Raw genomic sequence first — 21096 nt, 5'->3', positions numbered from 1 at the left:
AAAATATTTTCCAGGTCATTCTCTTGGTTTGTCATTTGTATTTCCCTTTTAATTTTTGAAACTTCACCCAGTTTCTTTTGTATATCTAGTAAAGCATCCTTTCCCAAATTATTCCCTTGTTATTTGCATTTGTAATCCCACATTTTGCATTTCTTCTATCTGTCAGATAAAAGTTGTTCTACATCTGTCATTCCTTTATTAACTACTTTTAGACAGAGTTCATCTATAAAACTAGACATCATTACTGATAGTGTTGATATTGTAGTTATTATCTTCTGGCTCCATTCTTCAAAACATTTCCTTTAATATTTCTGATGTTGTGACATTTTGTGTCATTTTGTAAATACCAATAATAGCATTTTTTAAGTTTTGTTTAAAATCTTTAGTCCCTTCTAGTGTCCCATTTCTAAAATCATCACTTATATTTCATTATGACTTACAATAACCAGAACAGCCAACATAAATCTGTTTGCAATAAGAAGTTTATTTTTGTAATTGTCCACAGTCTTATTATAGTAAAAGTCAACATTCCAAATTTATCTGAACCCTTAACCTATTTATAACTTTATTAGATCAAAATCCCATCTACCTGTTGTTCACTGTTTATTTCAATTTTTTAAAAGTTCTTAAGCTTGTAATTTATTTGTACAAATTTTATATGCTAATATTGTTAAGTACCAGAAGCATACTAAAAAGATAAAGGGGTATATTGTCTGATTACCTATGTTATTTTAATTTTAAAATTGTAATTAAGAGTCAATTATCAGCTGAAAATTATTGAAAATGAAAGGCAGGACAAATATTTTATATTTTGACAGAAATACAAGCCACATAATTATGGAGCTGCCAACCAAAAATGGAATTTCACAGAAACAAAAGTTTTTAGTGCCTTTTATAGCACAACATTGGATCTAGAAATTACGGCAGCAAACTATGCTTCTATTTGCACATTTACCATAACCAAGACAGAAAAAATTGACCAACCAGTAAGTAAAGAGAAAGAAAAGAAAAATGTAACTCCACTATGATGGGTAATAAAGACATAACTTAACTTATGAAGTATTTTAATATTCTTTTAAAAGTTCTTTCAAAAGTAGCATGATTCATGCCCATTTGTTTATAATGATGAAACATTAATTATAGTCCATTCTAGTTCTACATCAGGGGTCTTCAAACTCGGCCCTTTTATGACTCATGGACTTCAACTCCCAGAATTCCTCAGCCAGGCACGCTGGCTGAAGAATTCTGGGAGTTGAAGTCCATGAGCCATAAAAGGGTTGAGTTTGAAGACCCCTGTTCTACATTAATCTGCTTTTCTTTAAAAGCATAAAAATGTTTAAACAGAAATTCAAATGTAAAATGCCCCTTGAAAGCTTTTTAAAACAAAGCAGTCATTTCTAAAAATTCTTTTAAAATTCACTTTTGTGAATTTTAATCTTCTAATATACCTTTTAAGATGCATTATATATTTTAACCAAAAAGACAACACAAAATTCAAAGAAGTGGATTGTTATATTTTCCAATTAAGCTAAGATGGAAATCCAAAAGTTACAGTATCTTTTGTTTCAAAACTATGCAGTTTAAAAATAAACGTTCTAGTATCAACTCAGATTATAGAATTTTACTGATAAATATACACACAATTAAAAAGGGGAAATTGTGAATACTAAATCTGAAATATTTCATATTTAAATAACTACGCAAAAAATAGAAAAATTGTTCTGCAGTATTTAATTTAAAATATTTTGACTATTTTTTTAAAAACAACAACAACAGGGCTACTATTTTCTTTCACCTTGTGGAAAGAAAAAAATAATGATATGTTTGGCTTGTGGAAGGACCCTGAGAGGAAAGAAAGAACTGAAGAAATTGCTCCCTGGGACTATATTTTCCTGTGCCTCTGGGTTCCAGGACAGAAATAATTTACCCTTTTGCCCTTTTAAATGCCTTGATGTTAATAAGGTGAGTTAAGCTTTTCACATATGTACACTGGAGATAAACAAATAACTTGCCATATTATAACTTTATCTTTTAGATGGTTTGTAAATAGTGAAGTATTTGTATTTGAACAACATTATAAAAAAATAAAATTAAATACCATTTCTTTCTGGCTTTAGTAGTGACTATTTGCTTTAGGCTAGGTTTGAATCCAAACCATCATCACAAATTTTGTCTTTATTTTTTTTAAAAAAAGATAATGCTATTTATGCTAGAGAACATGTTGATTTTAAGCAGTATTTTAAAGATTTTAGTGCTGAACTCTGATTTTGAAAATGCTGAAATGAGTTGAAATCATGCTTGGATTAATTCTTACCTTAACCTTAATCATAATAATTGTGAGGCAGGCCACAATTGTTCTCAATTCCACCTGTGAATTGAGAACAATTGTGGCCTGCCTTACAATTATTATGAATTAATCTTCATGTAGACGAACAGGAAGTGTGACTAATTATCTTTTATCTTGTACTTACATATATATCTGTTAAATGACTGTCATTTATTGTAGCATGATTCAGAAGGGAACTGAGTTAAGCAAAAAATAACCTCTCCCCCTGCAGCTTACCATTCCATTATTTTTTTTAAAAAAGACCTATAGTTAAGAGTATAACCCCTTGGGATGCAGAAAATCCTGATTGCCACTACAGTAGATACTATTATAGTAGCTACAAACATAGTCCATTCAGCAGCTATAAGAAATAATCGAACTTGGATATAATTACATACCTTGAGAAATTGCCATGGGTATATTCACTAGGTACATGGTAGAAAAGTCAGCAGTTTTTTTCTAGCTGTACGTTTTATTTGGGAAAGAAGGATTTGAAATCCGAGTACTATAATGTAGAAGCAATTTTCTTTTGAAAAGGATTGTGTAAAAGATTTGAGTGGGTGGGTAATCTTAAACATCTGGGGAGATTAGCAATTAACATTAGTTCAGGAGTTTCTATTCAATTAAAAAAAAGCAGTCCATTCACTTCCTGTTTTACTTAATGGCATTTGAGAAAATAGCAGCTAAAAATTGATTTTCTACTACTTTCTTTGATGCATATAGTATGTCTTAACTTGTATGATTTAGTTATATCATTTTTTGCAGTAATCTATCATGTAGTTATGCATCAAGGGTGGTTAAACTAACCATTTTAAATATATAACTTCTGGCAATGTTTTTATAAAAATTCAATTCTGAATCCTCTGTAATTGGTATGTGTGTAAAGGGATATTTGCCTAGTTTTATTTTTTGTCTATCTTGTATTTTCTCCACTTTGTCATAAAAGTATAATGTTTGAAATTCAAATTTACATTTTTATTCAATTTGGTTACCTTTTAAAAAGTAACTTCACTAAGATTACGATAAAACTGAAGTAAGGCTAACATTTTGTTTTGTTTTATCGTGGAGATTGATTTATTCTCTGACAAAGCTGAATCCACCCTGCATTATTTCGAAGAAGTTCTAGCATCCTTAAAGAATGAAACCTCCTTGCAAGTCATCTCAGAAAAGATATCTGCAGCTCTAGACCAAAAAACAGTGAAAATAATTGCATACAAAAATGGAAATGGATACCAAAATGGGCAACTAATTGTTGCTCACACATTCCCGAGGGTAAGTAACAATAACCCAAAGAGGGAATTGTAATTGAATTGATGAGGACAAACGGTATGTCTGAGAGAGTAAGATTTAAAAAGTATATTACCAGTTTGTACATGCTGGGGGCGGGGGGCGGGATTCTAATGCTGTAAATCTACAAGTGTCTGCCTGGAGATGTCAGGTCAAACCAGGGTATGGAAGAACTACTATGGATCTCTAGCATAACCAAACAGCATTGGAGGAAGGAAGAGCTGTCTCATTGCAGGTAACACATTAAAAGTAATATTTCTACAATTTACTAAGAGTTAATAATCTCACGTTTGTACATTTACCCTCTCTTGTTTCCAAATGTTTCCCCGAATAGCAATAGAGGACTTGTTTCTCTTGATGAAAAAAAAGGTGTTGAAGGCTTCTGATATTACTTGAATGTATAAATTTAATTATAAATATGCAGAGTGATCACCTCGTGAAGCTGCAAGCATTTGCAGGCAGTACATGTCTTGAAAACCAGAGATTTATACGTTAAGTGGGAAATCCAGTGAAGATTTAGGAAAGGAAAATTATATTAGGGGCTATTTAGTCATGCAAACAAAATTGATATAAGGTCTCCAGAATCTTAAAGGAAGAGTGGAATGCAAATGTAATATAGCAACCTTGTTAGAACAATATCAAAATGAGAATTACAATATGATAATTTATTTTTGTATGTTGTTAATTATGTGTTTGAAATATATACATATACACACATATATTTTCCTTTATGTAGTTGCTTTCATTATGTACAAGACGTCTTGAACTTAGTAGGACAGCTTGCAAGCTATATAACAGTGAAGGGACCCTGATCCTGACAGTGCAGGATTTAGTCTTGTGTGCAGCAAATGATTACCTCAAAAAGCAAGAAACTGAAGAAAGAAATGAAGAAGCCATTTCTGATACTGGCCTTAAACAAATTGCATCTGTGTTTTCAAGGAAAGGTAAAATGTGACTTTCCATATCTTGCCTATTAAAAGTATCTGCAATCAGTAATTAACCAGCAAAATGAATCCTTTTTGGAAAAAAAAATATATGGAACAGTTTTCTGACATGCTGCCCAAAAGTCTCTGATGTTGTTTTATTTATTTATCTTGCCTATTAAAAGTATCTGCAATCGGTAATTAACCAGCAAAATGAATCCTTTTTGGGGGAAAAATATATGGAACAGTTTTCTGACATCCTGCCCAAAAGTCTCTGATGTTTTATTTATTTATTTATTTTTAAAAACCTCATTGTTAGTTTGCTTTGGTTTAGTTTTAGATGTTTATAAGTTTGCCATTTTTACCTTACTTTTCACAGTGCATCTTTAGTCTTTTATTTCAGAAGTATTGTGCACAGTTTTGAGAGCATTTAGCAAAAAGGACAGTGTATGCAAATAAAAGGTTTGTCTATATTTCAGCTTATGTATAAGCAGACTTTGACTTGATTCTTTGAAGTGTATCTTGAATAGATGTGTGGGCTCTTTACTTGCTCAGAGCCCTGTTAAAGAATCCTCTAGAGCAGGGGTGTCAAACTTGCAATGTCACATGACGTGTCGCAACGTATCGTGACTTTTTTGCCATTGCCGGCAATAGGGTGGGCACGGTTTCACTAAGATGCATCTGGCCCGTGGGCCAGCAGTTTGACACCCCTGCCTCTACAGCAAAATGATATTGGTGTGGGAGGTGGGTGAGTTTGCTGTTTTATTTACTCTGATTTTATTTTGTTGGTTTAAGCAAATAACTCATTTAACTCCATATTCTGTATACGCTGGTGGTCAATCATATGCATTCATAAAGCTCATAAAGACAGACAGGAGAAGTCCAAGATGTTGTAGTCTTTTTTCATGGAAAATATTATAAACCTCTAATCATTTTGAGTGACCTTTTCTGTACCTTCTCCACTTCTTTGCAGTTACATCATTTTTGAAATGTGGTGGCATTACTTAACCGGTAGTTTTATTTTAAATTCTCTTCCTAATTATCCTAAGCATGGAATTTGCCCTTTTATAACAGCTACATAACTGAACTGTCCACAAAAATGCCAAGATTCTTTTTTGAACCAATCCAGGTCTCGCTAATGTTTATGTGAAGTTCTGCTTGTTTTGTACCAATGCACATCATCTTTTATTGAAAGAGATTTGCCATTTGAAACCCACTTAGAGATCATTTTGAAGGTCTTTGCAATCCATTTTAAAAATTGTATTACCTTGACAATTTGATGACATCAGTAAATTGGAAAACCTTACCCCTAAATCCAGATTGTTTATTAATCAATTAAAAGTATCACTCTTTTTACTTAAATTAATCTGTAGCACACTTTGCTTTAAATATCTCTCCTGTTTAAAAATTATTCAATTATTCATCTTTTTTTTCTTAATCATTAGCCAGTTACCAGTCCATGACATGACAAGTGCTCGTCCTCTAAGTTGATTTTAAAAAATGGTGAGGTAGTTTGTGAAAAGCTTTTTGAAGTAGAGTTTTTAGATTTAAAAAATGTGGAAGATTACTGAAACAAAATGCATATCAACATCTAGCTCAAGAATTTCAAATAAAACTCCAGGTTCATTCCATCTCTGAAAATCTTACTGTTTATTAGATATACTGCATGGTAACGTCAAAGTAAAACTAAATCTGATGCTCCAACAACAAATCATACACTTAAACAATCATTTTCCCAGCCAAACCCCCAGCGTCCCCCATAGTCCATATAACAAGTTCACTTTTTTATGGGAAACATCTGCTTCAAATCCACACCTGTTATGGTGTCCTTCAAAAGGTTTCAGGCTCTCAAGGTCTTCAACAGTATCTTGAAGTTTTGTTTCTCCATCTAACCCACTCAAAAGTAACACCTCCCCTCCTTATTGTAAAGGCAAGTTGAAACGTAGAGGCACGTAGCTGCCAAAGTTTTGTCCTTGACAATGTATTGTTGCAGAAATCTTATTAGTATCCTTTCAAAAAGGTATTTGTATGTTTGATCATATTCTTTAATAAAACATTGTACTATTTAACTCAGAGTGGACATTAAAGTAATGGGACATAAATTCCTATGTATTATAGAACTTGAAGCAACTGTAGTTACTTGTAGTTTTCAGATACACTCAGAAACAGATTCTGGTTTTAAAACTAAGTTGCATATTTTTCTTGGAAGCAATTTCACATTTATAATCATCAGATGTATACCATCTGGGCCCAGCTATTTGTTTATTTTTAATTCATCCATTTCTTACTCTTGCTCCTTCTGTCTGTTCATTCTAACCCTTCTTGAAAAAAGAGCTAAGGCATATCAATGAAGACAGAAGCAACAAATTAAGTTTTTCTGCCGTTTTCCTTTCCTTTATGTCAACCAGCACCTTTTTCCACTGCTTTATGTGAGGGTGCTCTTTCTGTTTTTTTTTAAACTTGAGTGAGACCATCTTGCTATCATTTTTGCTATATTGCTAGCATTTCTTTATGCAGACTTAACAAAAGAGCTTTAAGAGCTCTTTATAATAGAGAAACTTCCTGACAGTGAGAACAATTAACCAGTGGAACAACCTGCCTCCAGAAGCGGTGAATGCTCCAACACTGGAAGTTTTTAAGAAGAGACTGGACAGCCATTTGTCCAAAATGGTATAGGGTTTCCTGCCTGAGCAGCGGGTTGGACTAGATGACCTTCAAGGTCCCTTCCAACTTTACTATTATTATTATTATTTAACAGCAGATTCAATGTCTACAGAGGCCTTTATCTGGACTGACAGCTACTGCTTAATTCAGTTTCTGCAGCACTCCTCAGATTATCAATTCAGACTAATTCCATATCCTCTCATGCAATACATTGATCCTGGAGGTGATATGTTATTCCCATCTCAACAGAATGTTTTTGGCTCCTATTTTTTTCTGGCCATTTCCACTATGTTAGAACATTTTCTCAACACTCTAGATCAATGTTTCTCAACCTTGGCAATTTTACGATGTGTGGACTTCAACTCCCAGAATTCTCCAGCTAGCGTTGCTAGCTGGAGAATTTTGGGAGTTGAAGTCCACACATCATAAAGTTGCCAAGGTTGAGAAACACTGAAAGATGTTAACAAGATCTTGGCCATGCACATTGCTGTAACAGCCTTGATTAATCAAGATGTATATGGAAGAAGGGCTTTCTGCCAAAGATATTTCTCAGCAATAGCAGTGTGCCAAAGTGGATTCTGTATACACAGAAAACTGTTTCTGCGTATATACAAATATGTAGTTGACAATTTGGAAAACCACAATTACAGATTAACAGCCTGTAGTAGAAGATGAAGATCAGTTAGTTGCTAATATGTATAGATTGTCTGAATACTCTTAATTGTAGGGCAACAGATAAATTCTGAAAAAGAATTATTCTCTCTCTCTTTCATCTATTGTAGGGAATCATACTTGCAACAAGTATTGAAGTTCACAGTTGCACCGTTTATTTTTAATGGAGAAACACACATATTTATAACAATGGAGAAAAGCAGCTTTGTTAATTTGTCAAATTTTTGAAACATATCGATTATTGTAGTTGTTATAATACTCCTAAGAGGGGGTGAAGGGGTGCTGGGAAGTTAAGTGTTTAGCCAAACAAACAATATAACTGGACAATGCTTTAAGGTTCCACTAAGGAGAAATTTCCTGACAGTGAGAACAATTAAGTGGAGTGAATGCTACAACACTGGAAGTTTTAAAGAAGAGATTGGAAAACCATTTGTCTGAAATGGTATAGGGTTTTCTGCCTGAGCATGGGGTTGGACTAGAAGACCTCCAAGGTCCCTTCCAACTCGGTTATTCTGTTCTGTTCTTTGTTTGGACAATGCTGAAGCACTCTGTGAAGGTGCTTAGAATGAAATATTGCAACCTAGAGCAATGAAATAGTGCAAGAAGCTTGTTGGATAAGAAACGAAACATTTTCTTCTTCCTCAAGGAAAAAATAGTCCAGTTGCCTTTTGAAGAAGAAAAAAAGCACCTTTGAGACTTTAGCTAATCAGGATCGAAATACTAGCTGTCGGCGAGTTAGCCTGCAATGCTGCATTCTAACTACTACACCACCACTGCTCCTAATTCCTTAGCAAAAAATGTTTTAGTGTTTAAATGCCTAGTGTTGTTGGAAACTCAGTATATTTTTGGGTGTATATGTTTAATGCCAAAATGGCATGGTCATAGACAACCAGAATTTGATATGCTCATCCCAGATGGGCAGACTTTGGGTGTCCCATGCACTTATGAGAAGAAGGGGATGGGTTCCCTAAAGTAGTTCTTCTCCATAGTAGCCCTCACATCATAGAATAGTCTCCCCCCCCCCCCCCAGATTCATATTGTTCCCACATTGGAATCTTTCGTGAAGACTTTGAAGATGGAACTCTTCCTCTGGCTATTTGACACCTAATAATGTTATTAATAATTTGGGTACTGCCATGGATTTGGTAGTGCATTTTACCTATATTTTATGTGTTTTTTTAAAATTTCGGCATGTGGTTATACATTGCAAAACTTTGAAAGTCAACTTGATGCCAGCAGTAAATAAATTCAATAAGTATAGAATTAGAAAATTGCACACTTTAAGAAAACTGTAAAGTAAAACAGAATTCTCATGAAATCTTTCTTTCTCTCTTTACACCAAGATAAGAATAAGAACATCAACTTTACATCATCAGAGATAACATCAGATATTGATCATTTGGTGCTCAGCAGCATTCTTAGAAATCCAGTTGAGGTCTGGGTTTCCAGTGGAGAACCTTTTCTACCTTTGGATAGTAAGTCATTAAACAAAAAAGGAAATGTTATAAGAGCCTGACATTTCTATCTGTTTTCCTCTAAATGGCTGATATCCTGCCCGTCAAATTACACATTCATTTTCATAATTCAGTGAAGAACGTAAATGTCCAAAAACATAAATGTGTATATAATTCATCTCTAGAGTATAGAAACAAAATACTAAATATACTTTGCAAAATAATAGATTATTATCAATGGAAAAATTACAGAATATTTTTATTTATTTTTGTCATCTCATTCCTGAACATTCTTCAACTATTTACCATATTTATTCAATAGGTGGAAGATGAGTATGGATTTAAGACAAATCCCATACTAAAAAGGAACTTAGGCAGAAAAGAATTTATGAAACACAAAAAGTTAGGTTACTACCCAGCTTCTCTACCTTGCTCACAAGAATGCTAAATCTCAGTTGAAGATTTTCTTAAATATGTATCTGTGATATGAATAAGTAGCATTTTATGTGGTATATGCACATACATATATGTACACATGAACAGACACATGTATACATACACATACATATACATCATACACAGTCAAGAAGCATCACAAAAAGACAGCTTAGACAAAAAGATACTATTAAATTAATAAGTACTAATTCAACTTAATTAGCTATTCACACAAAAACTATCAACTATTGATTTATATATGTATGCTGAAATATACAGACTTAGATTCTGCAGAAATTTGAGCTCTGCAAACATAAACCTATAAATTCTGATTCTTTAGGATTGAATCAGTTTTACTGTCACCTGTAAATATGTGCTGCTATAATGGAGCATGTAAATTGCTTTGGACACTAGGAAAGATAACTTTCCCTCCCTTGTTTTTATACACATGTGTGTATGTGAAAGATCCAATCATCTTTCCAGACCTTTAGATGCAAAATCATTTTTTGGGGGGGAAAACTGTACCAAAAACTATATATTTTTCATTACAGCTTTGCAAAACACAGAAAGGCAAATAAAACAGAAATGGCTAGAAAAAGATAAAATTCTGGCAGACCTTAACGCAATGAAACACAAAATGAGACAACTGCAAGGTCAGTATAGTGAAAGTTGATTTCATTGTAATTACATTATTTTTAATAGTATAATATCAACATGAGACAACAACTTTTAATATTAGTCCACGTATCAAAAACTTCTTGTTGACATTTTTCAAGCTGACATACTTTGTAATAAAGATACCGATGTTCTCAGTTTATGGTATTATATTAACATTAATGAAAACTCACCCTTCTCTCAGTTTATGGCATTATATTAATGTTATTGAAAACACATCCTTCCTTCTGTTACACAAGGACTATCCAGCATGACTGGTATGCAAGGTTTTTTAACTAATAATTTTTGAGCTCCACATCTCAGAGCAAATATGGACTTCAAAATTGCAACCACAGATCCTACAGAGAACAGCTTTAGATTTTATTAAGGAATAATACAATGCAATCATGTTAATGTGAAAATTGTAATTATTGGATTATTGCCATTTGTTCCACTGAATTAAAATTCTTTCCCATTTTTTAAAAAGGTACTCTAAAACAATTCTTATTTTAGGTCGTCGTATAACAAAATATAAAGCTGCTGATTTGGTGCCCACTAAGAGCCCTTTCCAACCTGTGGTAGTAGAAGGAGGCTGGACAGAAGAAACTCAAGAAGAGATGAAGCTCATGGAAACTATACAACATACAGAGGTGTGAATGTATACTTTGTGCTACTTGATTTCCTGAAAAATGAACTCTTTAGATCTAAATGCATTAGAAAAATATTTGTGACCTGCTTACCCAAGAAATTGTCTGAACTATGACTTCCTTGTCATAGTGAGAGAGAGAGATATGATTAATTTACATTATGTAGGATTGATCTTGGAAGCAACATGTATTCTTTTTTCTTGTTTCTTATCTAAACATTTTAGCTACATGTTTCACATTCCCGTAATCCACATATTATTCTTGAGAAAAAGGAATGTGGTAGTCCCTCCCCCGAGACTGCAGTTTTCTCATCTTGAAATAAATTTTAGTTTATAAATGAAAGCACTGTGTTTCAAACAACTGTTTTCATTAAATCTTTAATAAATAATCACTATGAAGGAATTGGGAAAAGAGCTGTACAGTATGTTGTATTTTTAGAAGCACTGTAAAGTATAGAACTATAAATATAACTTCTTATAAACTCTGTTTAATAAGAATCTTTTGGGTCAATAAGCATATTTGAAAGTTGTGGGTGGTCTCACAAAATGATTGCATGAAGGAGGCTGTCATTGTGGGCATGACCAGTTACCAAACATGAGTTGCTCCTTGTCATATTTTCTTATTCCCAGGCAGTTCTTGCCAAATAGGGGGACATATATCCAAATAGATCACAATCATGGACAAGGTTGGGCTAGATACTGCCCTCCCCCTCACTTACAAGTGTGAGAGGTCTGAAGACGAGGATCCAGATTTTGTTGAGCTATCAGATTCAAAAGAGCTTAATATTTAATGTTCAAACAAGTTTAAACATTAGGCTGCTAATAATCTCTAATCAACTGTATAAATACACAGTATCAAAGTAACATAATAAGTGATGGCGAACCTTTTACAGACCGAGTGCCCAAACTGCAACTCAAAACCCACTTATGTATCATCGGGTGCTGGGTGGGCTTGGCCAATTGGGTGGGCATGGCTGCGGTGGTAACGGCAGACTGGGTGGGGCTAAAATGTTCAGTCAATGAATTCCAACTTTGCAAGATCTTTTTTTCCCCGCAAGAAGTTGAAATTGATTGATTGAACCTTTTTTTTTTTTGCACATGGCGGCAGAGGCCTAAAGTGAAAATGTTTTTAAAAACCCAGCTGAAGGCTGGAGCAATGGCGCACATGCCCACAGAGAGGGCTTTGCATGCCACCTGTGGCACGCGTGCCATAGGTTCGCCACCACGGCACTAGATGCTCTAAAGAATGTATAGGACAGCTCTAATGAGCCATTGTTTACTGGAACCACCAAATGTGCACATCATATAAGCTTCCATACTTTGATGTCTATGGGAGAGCAAGGGTGATATACATAATGCATACATATGTTATGGTGTCATGATGAAAACCCCACCCTTTTTGTATTTGCGTTGCATTGTTGCAGGCACACATTTTGCCACCTGGATGAAATCTTGGTTTGCTGCAGATGTCATGACTCCAGTTTTTTTTCTCTGACCCACATTTGTCTTCAGATCTTCACATGGAAGATTCAATTTCTGTTTGGCTTCAGTGAATAAAAAGTGTTCAGGACAACCTCCCACCCAAAAATTGAGATAATGCCTTAAACCAGTGGTAGCAAACTTCTATGACACGCGTGCCAGAGGTGGCACTCAGAGCCCTCTCTGTGGGCATGCGTGCCATGCCCCGGAGATGGCAACTGTCCCTCTTCAACCAGCCACCTGCTAACTCGCCGAGGTCCCACATGGCCGGATGCATCCCAGCATGGCTGGTTTCCCTCCCTCCCCTCCCGTCCCTCCTGGTCTCACATGCTCTCCTTTTCCTGGGCACGACCCACTGCATCGCTTCCTCAACTGTTAGCCAGCCATCCAGCTCAGAGGCTGCTTCTTTGAACTGCTGGTGGTGGGCTGCGGAGCCCCAGAGTTTGCCAGTTGAGGGGCCGGCAGGCTGTGGCTGCTGACGGACACCATCGGCCCCCATGCACTCGCTGGCCTCTGTGTGCGGGGGTCAATGGTGTCAGGCAGCAGCTGCCCCAGCCCTTGCCTTGCCCCATGGCAATGGCACCCCCACCCTGCCTCACCTCACCCCGCAGGATGAGCCTCCTGCCCATCGCCCCACCTGCCAGAGACCCCCTGGATCATCCCCAGCCCTGCCCATTCCCCACAGGCATACCTCCCCACGAGCAACACCTTGGCCACACCCACCCAATCTACCATGACCACCACAGTCACGCCCACCCAATGGCACCCGGCAATAAATAAGTGGGTTTTGGGTTGCAGTTTGGGCACTCGGTCTCTAAAAGGTTTGCCATCACTTCCTTAAGCCATTGTTGCTTAAATAGAAGGATAAATATCAGTGTTCATAATTCTAATGTAACATATTTTTGTTGCATTATATACATTTCGTGTAGCTTTGCAAAATATAAACCACCATACAGAGTCAACCATTGATTCTAACTCCATGACTGTGATTATGTTTCACACTAGATGCACCTTTCAGAGCTTGAAGCACTGCAGTTCCAAAGAAGTTTTGCCTTTTCTCCTAAATTACTTGCCAAAAATGACAAGTGTCTCTACAAGCAGCCCACAACCAAAAGAGTCTGGGCTTACCCAAACGGAAATATACCTGACAAGGGAGCACATGTGTGGGGGAAATCTATGATAGAGGTAAAGCAGGAAACCTTTACTTTAAATGAATAAAGTAAGGAAATAAATATTGGGGATTGCTCCTTCACTGCTACATCATAGTAGTGAATATACATCAATTGCTTACAAGATAACTCTATCATGCTCACCATATCACTGTTTTTCTTTTATTATTATTATTATTATTATTATTATTATTATTATTATTATTATTATTATTATTATTATTATTATTATTATTATTATTATTATTATTATTATTATTATTATTATTATTTATTGAATTTATATACTGCCCTGTCTCCCTTACGGGACTCAGGGCGGTGAACAAGCGATAATAAAAACCACGATAAATATACACAAACAAAGGTTAAAACAAAGGTTGGAGATAGACGATGGATGCTTTTTTAAAAAAGTTTTTTATTTATAATACAGTTAAAACAAAAATGGACATAACGTGACATTCCAGAGTAAATATTCCTAACAATTTGTTCCTCTTAATACATATAATTCTTGATCTCTATATAAACATATTCTTTTATACAATACAGTTATACATACAGTTATATATATTTCTATCTTAACACTAACTTAAAACCCGAGCAGTTCTCCTTAATTCACACCAGTAATAAAATTTGTCCCAGATTTCAAAGTAATCTGATTCTGTCTTATCCTTCATTTCCATTGTGAACCTATCCATATCAGCACACTATAAAATTTTATATAAAATCTCTTCTTCTGTTGGGATTCCTTTATTCCTCCAGTTTTGAGCATACGCCAATCTAGCAATGTGAATGTGTAACATCAAATAAAATACCCCTTTGTTGTATTTCTGCGTGGTTATGCCTAGTAAGAAGAGTTCTGTTTTTAACTCTACCACTAACATTAATATTTCTTCCAGCCATTTTTTTATCTTATTACAAAAGTCACGGGCTTGTGGGCACTCCCACCACATATGGTAGTATGGTAGTATGTCCCTATTGCCAATTTACATTTCCAACACTTGGAAGAAACATTTGGATCCATTTTAGCTAATCTTGTGCGAGATGCCAGACGATGGATGCTTAAAAACAAATCTTCACTATTGATCATGCTGGCTAGACACTGAGCGATGCATTTCATCAACTTATGAAATTTCTGTGTTGATTTCTGTGCTTATACAATTATACAGGTAGTCCTCAACCTACAACCATTTGGTTAGCGAAGATCCATAGTTGCAATGGCACTGAAAAAATTGGTGTATGATCGAATGTCTATGGAGATTCTCAATCATCCAGATCATGATTGTTCCAAAGCACCTTTGGGTGATTGTGACCATTTTTCAGACTTACAACTATTGCAGCATCCCCATGGTCACGTGATTAAAATTCGGATGCTTGGCAACTAGCATGTATTTATGATGGTTGCTGTTTCCAAGGGTCAGGTGATCGCCTTTTTCGACCCTCTGACAAGCAAAGTCAATGGGGAAGCCAGATTCACTTTATGTGTCACTAACTTAACTGCAATGATTCACTTATCAACTGTGGCAAAAAAGGTCATAAAATGGGGCAAAACTCGTTTTGCATAGCAATGGCAATTTTGGGGTCAGTTGTGGTCATACATCGAGGACTACTTGTATAACTTGTATAAGTTGTATAACTGTAGACAAAAATTGTATAATTTTTGTACTTATGGACTATATACTGTACTTGAAGTTACTCTGTGTCAATTTAGATAATTTTCTGTATTTCTTACATTCCTCACATGTGTACAATCCGATTTCTCCTTAAAACAGGAATTTAAAAAAAATCAAACACTTGATCAGCCTTTGATCATATTGTATGAACAAAAGAGTAGTTTAAAGGGAATTAGGAGTAACAAATTAATTTTGATTGTGAAGAATTCCAGGTTAGTTGTTCCTTGCAGTATAAATTTCATGGCATGAGATTCTGACAGTAGACATGGAAGCTTTAATGACTTGCGAACAAGTACTGTTTGCACTTTTATATTTTAATCTGAAGCACTGCATGGTCCTAAAGTAAACAAACACACATATACACACTGATATGCATATACATAAGTGCTTATATTCTCATTTCTTTTTGATATAAGCAAAAGCATCACATTGCACCGGTGTCAGAAGCATCAAGACACTTTCAGGTTGAAAGGATTAGCCGGTGACATTACCATTGCCCGGGGGGACAACCAGTTGGGGGCTCCTGACAGGAGCTGGAGCAAAGAACGGGAGCTCACTCTACCCCACGGCAGCACTTGTGTCTCAAACACGGGCTTGCTAACCTCCAACCCAGCATCCTAACCATATGAGCCATTGTGCCCCTTTAAGCAAAAACATAATCTTATGCAAAGCAAAAGATTAATAAGTATTAAAGAGAAAAAATTAAAAGGAGATAAGAGAAAAGAAAACTATCCATGAACACCAACACCATTCATTATACTTCTCCGTCCTTGTTTGTGCAAGCACTCCCCTTTTTTTCTGTCAGGTTTACTATAATGTCCAAGTATAATATTGACAACTTTATACCAATGTATTTGTTTTTAACTTAGTTGTAAGTTATGGCTGAAAAAAAAAATCAACAATTGTGCAGCTAATTCCATATAAATGTTTTACAGCTGGGGTGTCTCTGCTTTGGCTGATAATTTGAAAACTGTACATTCTCACTTACTGTCAAAGAGACTTCTGAATAGTAATGCAGTTTTAATATTTCAGCTACTTGACAGTTGTACAACTCATCTAAAAATGTCTCAGCCTGCAAAAATATTATATACACCTGATGGACACCAGCTGCAATCATGGGAAGAAATAGAAAGAGACATGATTGTTTGTGTTTCGACAGGACATGCCTTTATGAGCCAAAAAGGTAGTTTACTTAAATATTAAAATGACCATTGGAATTTCTTGGCAATTTTCTACATAATTAAAGTGTCATAATCATGAGATGGCTTGTAATTTTTAAACGTGGGTTTGCATATCATATTTATGGGTAGGAATACTGCCCATAATGAGGTTTTTCTTCTCCTTCTGATCTAAGAGCCATGTCTGAATCTGGCTTGGCTTCTGGAAGTTTTAAGTGGAAGGTTTCTGAATAATGCTCAAGTTTACAGGAGACAAACAAATGTAGTTATAACTATATAAAACAGCCTTAAATTAAAATTAACTATACTTTTTCATGTTTTAAGACATAATTAGAGAAATCAGTTTCATTCCTGATATATACATTTTTTTTGTTTTTTCAGCTGTAAAGCATGAAATAGAAATTAGAGCTCATTATGCAAGAATTCGGAAGCAGCAAGGTCCGGAATCTACCAATATCGTTGTCTCACCATCAACAAGAGTTATAGACAAGGTTGTACCACATACAATTTTATGTGATTGTATTATGTACAATTGTATAACAGTAACCATCATCATCATCATCTCATCATCAGTGCTTTTTTTGTAAAAAAAAAAAAAAAAAAGTGCCAGAACTCACACATGTCATACAACCCGCCTTGCCTGCCCTACAAGGTTTCATCCAAAAAAGGTGCCGGAACCCCGTTCTGGGTGTTCTATGACAAAAAAGCCCTGATAATAATAATAATAATAATAACAATAACAATAACAATAACAATAATAATAATAATAATAATAATAATAATAATAATAATAATAATAATAATAATAATAATAATAATAATAATAAAAAATTACAAAAGGCGGCCTTACTAGGAACTGCTTCCATCCTGCAAGGATATCTGTAATACCATCAAACATCCACATCTGCCTATCCCAGGTCCTTTCGTAAGGACTCGATAGGTAGAAAAAATTGCCAAATCCAATCTGAATATCTGGCTGACTGTGTGATGATCAATAATAATAACAATAACAACAACAACAACAACAACAACAACAATAATAATAATAATAATAATAATAATAATAATAATAATAATAATAATAATAATAATAATAATAATAATAATGTTGGAAGGGACCTTGGAGGTCATCTAGTCCAACCCCTGCTCAGGCATATAATATTATAGCATATATTATATGCTATATCATTAGTTATAAATTATTTTTTCCTGCTGCTCTTGTGAGGTAAGATTTAACTGAGTTAGATGGCTTCTGTTAAGGCTCAGAATCCATAGCCATCATTATGAAAAGGAAACTTTTACTAAGAGCATTTCAGATTCAAATGTACCCTAACTTAATTCAGTATAACACTGATTTAAGCAAGGAATGCCTGGTGGTGGGGCTCCAAAGAAGATCCTTTTCTGCCCTGGACCTTGTCCTCTGGAACATCATCCCACCTGAGATTACACTGACTCCCATCCTGCTTACCTTCTGTAAGGCTTTGAAGACCTAGCCCTGTACCCGAGCCTGGGACCCCAGTGGGGCCATGCTATGATTCACCAGCTGTTTTATTTCTTGTTTTATTTGAGTATTGTATATCTTTTGTTTTAATGTCGTGAGCTGCATAGTATCAGGTACTTGAGATGTGTGGCCATATCAACTGAATAAATAAATGAAATGAATTTCCTTTAATTATTTTTATAATTCCTTCAGTAATATTTAACAATATGTAATACACTGAAATATGAGGAGATATGAGCTAGTGCCATTTCTGGATCCAGGCTTTTTGCAATTACCCATGGAAGCAGGTTTCGGGTGCTTTAAAAATAAATGGAAGTGTAAGAACCAGCACCAGAGCACAAAACCTATTTGTGCTCTGAAATTTTATTGGAATTATTTAATCCAGATTTTTTTTTCAACAAAACGCAGCATTTAGTTATGGACAATGCCTCACTAAAATGGTTTGAGTAGCTATACATTGTGCATCTACATGAACATCAAATATATTTTCCATGTTAATCATGTGCCTGTGATATATGCTGAGTATTTCCACATTTCTCACTCTCCATATGCTGCTGCAACTGTTTTGTTGAACCAAGAGACCAGTTAGATTAAATGCCTATACTGTGTGCATAAATTTAGAAGCAGGGAAAGCTTACTTATACTGAATATCCCATTAATTCTCCTGCTTGCCTCCTGTTGTAGAAAAGCCATAAAAGAAGCATCGCTTAGAACAGTTGCTGCAGGCAGCTCTGTGATGACCTGATTAAAGATTCCCATTATGTGTTTTGGGTGAGAGGGAAATCTCAGCAGGAGTGATTCAGCAGTAGAAACTTAATTTCTAGAATACCTTTAAGACATGCTTACGTATATGTATGTGCATACATACACACACATACACAGAGAGAGAGAGAGAGAGAGAGAGAGAGAGAAGAGATGATAGTAAATATAACTTCAGTCACTATAATGAAACCAGAAGAGACGTTTAAAGTTAACTGTTCCTAATCCGATGCCAGGAGATAGCAGGTTCATCAACGTATTTAGTTTGGTTCTTATTTTAAAAGAAAACTGATTATAAAGACAGAAACTCTTTGGACACAAAAAAAATCTCAGTTATTTGCTGTAACTATTTAATTTATAATAGATTTACAGTTAGTAACATAGCATAGCATAGCATAGCATAGCATATTTAGCATAGCATAGCATAGCATATTTAGCATAGTAACCTATGAGTAGCATAGCATATTTACAAATATTTATTTATTTATTTGTATCGCACCTTTATTATTTTTACAAATAATTCAAACCTTCTTCCCCCCATTTCCCTATAACAACAGCCTTGTGAGGGTTAGAGTTCAGAGAGAGAGAGGGACTAACTGGCCCAAAATCACCCAGCTGGCTTTCATGCTAAGGTGGGACTTGAACTCACAATCTCCCACTTTCTAGCCTGGTGCCTTAACTACTAGACCAAACTGGCTCTTTTTTAATTTTTATTCATTTCCTTCTTTGTAGTTAACTCTTACCCAAAAGTTAAATAATCTTTTGTCATAACTCTACACAGTATAAAATATATCTGAGCTTCAGTCTATAGCAGGGGTGTCAAACTGCCCGCCGGACGCATCATGCGGAAGCCGCGCCCACCCCATTGCCGGCAATGGCAAAACAGTCCCGATAAATCGCGCGATGTCACGTGACGTCGCAAGTTTGACATGTCTGGTCTATAGTATTCTTCTTTGAAAGGCATGTTACACTTGCTTTTCCAAAGGCTGAATAGTTTATCAATCACATAATCTAAATAATTTAAATAGATAGATAAGGGGCCAATTTAATGGTTTTGCTGCTCTGTGAGTCATAAATAAATATATTTTAGGATATCCTAACAGATATGAATAATGACTGATTCATAGAACCATTTTATATTCATTTTTAAAAAGCTCTGATAGATATTGGTAAAACAAATCACTAACTCTTTGAAAAATCTTGTAGGGGCAAATGAAGCATGAGTTTAATATTAAAAATTTGTGATATTTACATCACTGCTATATATACTCCTAACAAATTTGTTAAATTCCAAGATTATTTTGGAATTCAAAACTGGATTCTTGGACACTCAATTTACTTCGGAGCAGACATACTAGACTTGTAGATAAAGTTAAAGTTAAAGTTCAGATTAGTACTGTCAAATACATTGAATATCTATTTTTAACGATGCCCACAATTATGGAAAAAAAACCTTCTTTCTTTTGTATTTGTGTATGTGTGCCTTTTGGTCATTGTTGCCTTTTAGTGACTGCCTGGACAGTCCTTGCGGTATTCTTGGGAAGATATTTGAAGTGGTTTGCCATTAGAAAGTTTCCTTCTAATAGTCATCTAGTTCATCTCCTTGTACAAAGTGATTAGAAAAACTTTAAGATCCCTTCTCACCATTGTTTTAAAATTCTAGCAGAAATCTTGCTCATATTTAATTCCTCTGCCCTTTTGAAATATTTTGTCCTTCTCTAGGAACTCTAGCCATTAAGCTGTTGTGTAAAAATTACTAATAAAACAGATGAAAAGGGAATGGATCCATACTTTAGAGCTGAGATCCATATCTTTACCTGTCAGCTTCTCCAGTATCTCCTTGATTAGGGAAGGATGGATCAGGGGAAACAAATGGTTTTAAAATCAGAAAGAAATTTGAGAATAGCAAAGCTTTGTCTATTATTTAAACAGTCCAAGATAGCTTGGACTCCTTATATCTATTTCCCTTTTGCCCAAATAACAGGTTGAATTGTGAGGTGTTGGGTTTTTTTGCTTTTGTTTTTTACCACAGAATAAGAAGCACATATTCTGTGCTCAAGACCAATTGTGAAATAGCCAGTGTTAGATCGCGCAGGCAGTAAGACACGAGTCGAGTGACAGTCAGCTCTCGGTTTATTGGCAAGGCATCAAGTAAATCCGGACTGCTCTCTGGGCCAGGGGAGCCCTCTTTTATGGGATTCCCCTGGCTTGTAATCACACAATTCCATTGGCTGGCAAGACCCTGTTGCTAGTTAGCCAACCAGCAACGGGCATGAAAC

General features: G+C 35.2%; 1 protein-coding gene across 1 annotated transcript in view; it reads left to right on the top strand.

Moving 5' to 3' along the window:
• Positions 1-21096, top strand: part of LOC107297124 (doublecortin domain-containing protein 1) — a 52759-nt gene that overhangs the window by 26080 nt on the left and 5583 nt on the right. The window contains exons 10-19 of the mRNA XM_029286230.1: positions 819-986; positions 1777-1962; positions 3395-3598; positions 4350-4557; positions 9216-9347; positions 10313-10414; positions 10929-11065; positions 13546-13725; positions 16412-16562; positions 16939-17048. Of these exons, the coding sequence (XP_029142063.1) occupies positions 819-986; positions 1777-1962; positions 3395-3598; positions 4350-4557; positions 9216-9347; positions 10313-10414; positions 10929-11065; positions 13546-13725; positions 16412-16562; positions 16939-17048 (1578 nt within the window). The remainder of the gene's footprint in view (positions 1-818; positions 987-1776; positions 1963-3394; positions 3599-4349; positions 4558-9215; positions 9348-10312; positions 10415-10928; positions 11066-13545; positions 13726-16411; positions 16563-16938; positions 17049-21096) is intronic.

Source organism: Protobothrops mucrosquamatus, unplaced genomic scaffold (genome assembly GCF_001527695.2).
Source record: "Protobothrops mucrosquamatus isolate PMUCROS unplaced genomic scaffold, P.Mucros_1.0 scaffold3149, whole genome shotgun sequence".
NCBI classification, from domain to species: Eukaryota; Metazoa; Chordata; class Lepidosauria; order Squamata; family Viperidae; genus Protobothrops; species Protobothrops mucrosquamatus.
Note: the sequence above shows the minus strand (reverse complement) of the source record. Positions and strands in the feature narration are given on the sequence as shown.